Raw genomic sequence first — 3287 nt, forward strand, 5'->3', positions numbered from 1 at the left:
TCAAAAATGTTAATCTTTAAAAAAAAAAAAATTTGGTACGGGAAGTTTCAGCAATTTGCCTTAAGGCACGATGCCATGCGCCCCACTAGTTGAATTATTCAAATCGGTTGATCCGTGTTCCCGAAATCGTCGACGAAAATTTGTATCCGCACATACATAAAATACGCATACACACACATACATCAAATTTTCTAAGGTATACCAAACTATTCAGAAACTTTTGAAATGTAAAGATATATAAAAAATTTTATTTTCGAATTTTTTGTGATTACTATAACTTACCCTACAGGAAGTTAATAAGCATATACTTGTAAGAAAAATTAAATTAATTCATTTATGTGATTAAATAAAAAATTAATAAATATAACATAGTTTTATTGAGCTTTTATTGAACATATAAACAAAATTATTTCCAAATTATCATCCTTACACTACTGTAGTATAATAAGGGGATGCAGATCATCCACATTACAAAGTATTATTAATGATTCAAATTAAAGCAATTCGCTTGTGATAACAATTATTACAATATTACATTATTGTGTTATGAATATTTATTGTTTATGATGCACTGATAAATGCCTTTTCAATTGACTCAATCTGGAAAACTTTTGATTGCATATTTCACATTTGAAATATGCAATAAAAACTCATAATCGTTCACCAGTATGGATATTTTCATGTTTTTTTAATGTTTTTTTCCAATTGAATGTTTTATTGCATATTTCGCATTTGAAAGGACGTTCTCCAGTATGGATCACTCCATGCATGTCTAGTTGGGCTTTTCTTGTAAATTCTTTATTGCATATTTCACATTTAAAAGGGCGTTCTTTGGTATGGACTGAATTATGTTGTCTTAGATGGCTTGATCGTTTAAAACCTTTATTGCATATTTTACATATATGTAATAGCTCTCCAGTATGGATATTTTTATGTTGGGTTAATATATGTTTCTTTTTGAATGCTTTATCACATGCCTCACATTTATAAGGGCGTTCTCCTGTATGAATTATTTTATGTTGGCTTAATATTGGTTTTGTGATGAATGTTTTATCGCATACTTCACATTTGAAGAGGCTATCTCCAGTATGGATCCTTTCATGTAGTTTTAATGAATTCTTGTGTTTAAATGCTTTATCGCATGCCTCACATTTATAAAGGCGTCCTTCTATGTGAACCGTGATCGCATGTCGACGTAAATATGGTTTTGATTTAAATGTTTTATCGCATATCTCGCATTTAAGAATACTTTCGCTGTGGATTATTTTATGTTGATTTAATTCTTGTTGGATTTTGAATGTTTTGTTATAAATTTTACATTTATGGAGTTGTTCTTCTTGCTCTATTTCTTCTTTGATTGTAACCTCAGATTGTAAAAATTGTTGTGGATATATTTCTTCGTCTTCCGGATATACCTCTGCTACTTCATAATCATCTAATTCTTGTTTAACTTGAAAATATTCGAGTGGTTCCATTTTAATGGTTGTTGAGTTTGTTTCTTTAGACATTTTAGGTTAACTTGGGTTCGTCCTAACATTTACTTCTTAAATACGAAAAGTCTTTCAAAACTGCATGTAGTTAATGTATAAAAAATACAATTTATTATAGATTAATAACAGTTTTGTTTAAATTCACTAAAATGTTATAAAACATTCACTTGTACGTTTCTATTTAATTTTGACATTTGACATTAGCAAAAGGAAAGGTCGAACAACATTGAAAACATACCAACCTTTCCATAGATAAATAAGCATAAATAGATCGCTATGTCTGGCAATTTGAGGTTTCATCATGTACATTTTGTAAATTATCTCCTGGTATTACTTCTACTAATTTTGTACATAAAATCAACACAGCCAAAAAATCTGAAAAAAATTTAATATTTAAAATAAGAACAAAACATACGAAATACAAAATATATTTTCAAATATATCACAGACATATTTTTGAAGAGTTATAAACAGAAATAACTGACTACTATTAATTAAAGTATATTACAGACATATTTTTAAAGTGCTACAAATTAAAGAGAAATAACTTATTAAAATTAATTACTTAATGACTAATAATAATATATTAAGTACTTAAAAAGTAATAAGAGAAAAGCACATGAGTATTGATGATAGAATGACAAATTTAGCAGGAATGACAAGTAAGGCAAAAATTTAAAAGAAAAAAAACGAACAGGTAATTTTTAAAAAGGAACAAATACTTCACAAACAAAATAATCATAAAAACATAAAATATATGTATTGATTCATTTACGAGACATTCTTCTTTATTATCTCTGCATTTAACAGTTATTTTGCTATCTAATCAATCATTAATAAAGTTGCATTTGACGAAATCTTTGAATAGTTTCTGTGTATGAGTGTTTTTTAACTTCCCGTAGGGTAAGTTATTGTAATGGGCCGAAAATCGGAATTGAAAATTTTTACATTTCTCGACGTTTTGAAGGTTTCTGAACATTTTGGCATACCTCAGAAAAAATGGATGTTTGTGTATGTATGTATGGATACAAATTTCCAGTCACGTTTTCGGGCGCACGGATCAACCGATTTGAATGGTTCAAAAAACATTTGATTCCTATTGATAGGGAGAAGAGCTGATTAGTTTTTGGCTAAGGCAGGTCCAGCCGTTTTGGAGATACGGAGCAAAGAGAGCAGAAAATAGAAATCGACTTTTTGAGAGAACGGAGTATCCGATTTGAATGATCTAACAAACATTCAATTAGTAATGATTGGGAGAAGTGTTTATTAGTTTTTGGCAAGGCAGGCCCAACCATTTCGAAGATACGGAGCTAAATATGTAAAAAATAGCAGTTTTTGAGATAACTAAGCATCCGATTTAAATGATTCAAAGAACTTCCTGCTTGTCATAACAAAATAATTAATTTTGGAAAAAAAAATTTTGTTTCAACTTTTTCTTTTTTTTTAAATTTTTTGTATATCGCAAATAATTCAGATTTTATTTTTAATTCTGACTGTAGTTCTAATATACTTTACAAATAATTTCAACTTTGCAATTCAGTTTATATAATTCTTATAAATATTAGACAATGTTACAATATTAATAATGACCTATTTAAAAACATTAAGTATTCCTCGAACATTTCGTTACGGTACGGGAAGTTCCAGCAATTTTCCTTAAGAGACGATGCCTCCCACCCCATGTTATGATCATGATAAAAATATTATTATTAAAACTGTTATAAAAGATAATAAACTACAAAACTATGTGTTTTCAATAAACAGAATGAAGTTTTGTGCATTTTATGCTTTTACAGA

The 3287-nt window shown here is 28.4% G+C and overlaps 1 protein-coding gene across 1 annotated transcript; it reads right to left on the reverse strand.

Moving 5' to 3' along the window:
* Positions 1-650: 650 nt before the first annotated feature.
* LOC113391192 (gastrula zinc finger protein XlCGF7.1-like) lies at positions 651-1651 on the reverse strand. Its single transcript, XM_026627146.1, has one exon. The coding sequence runs from the start codon at positions 1506-1508 to the stop codon at positions 651-653; it is 858 nt and encodes a 285-aa protein (XP_026482931.1). The 5' UTR covers positions 1509-1651.
* Positions 1652-3287: the final 1636 nt, after the last annotated feature.

This window comes from Ctenocephalides felis, unplaced genomic scaffold (genome assembly GCF_003426905.1).
Source record: "Ctenocephalides felis isolate EL2017-DRISC unplaced genomic scaffold, ASM342690v1 CF-g0.4_SCAFFOLD_00845, whole genome shotgun sequence".
In the NCBI taxonomy this organism is placed as follows: domain Eukaryota; kingdom Metazoa; phylum Arthropoda; class Insecta; order Siphonaptera; family Pulicidae; genus Ctenocephalides; species Ctenocephalides felis.

Coding starts and splice junctions, on each gene's coding strand:
- LOC113391192 (XM_026627146.1), bottom strand. CDS start 1,508: ATGTCTAAAGAAACAAACTCAACAACCATTAAAATGGAACCACTCGAA.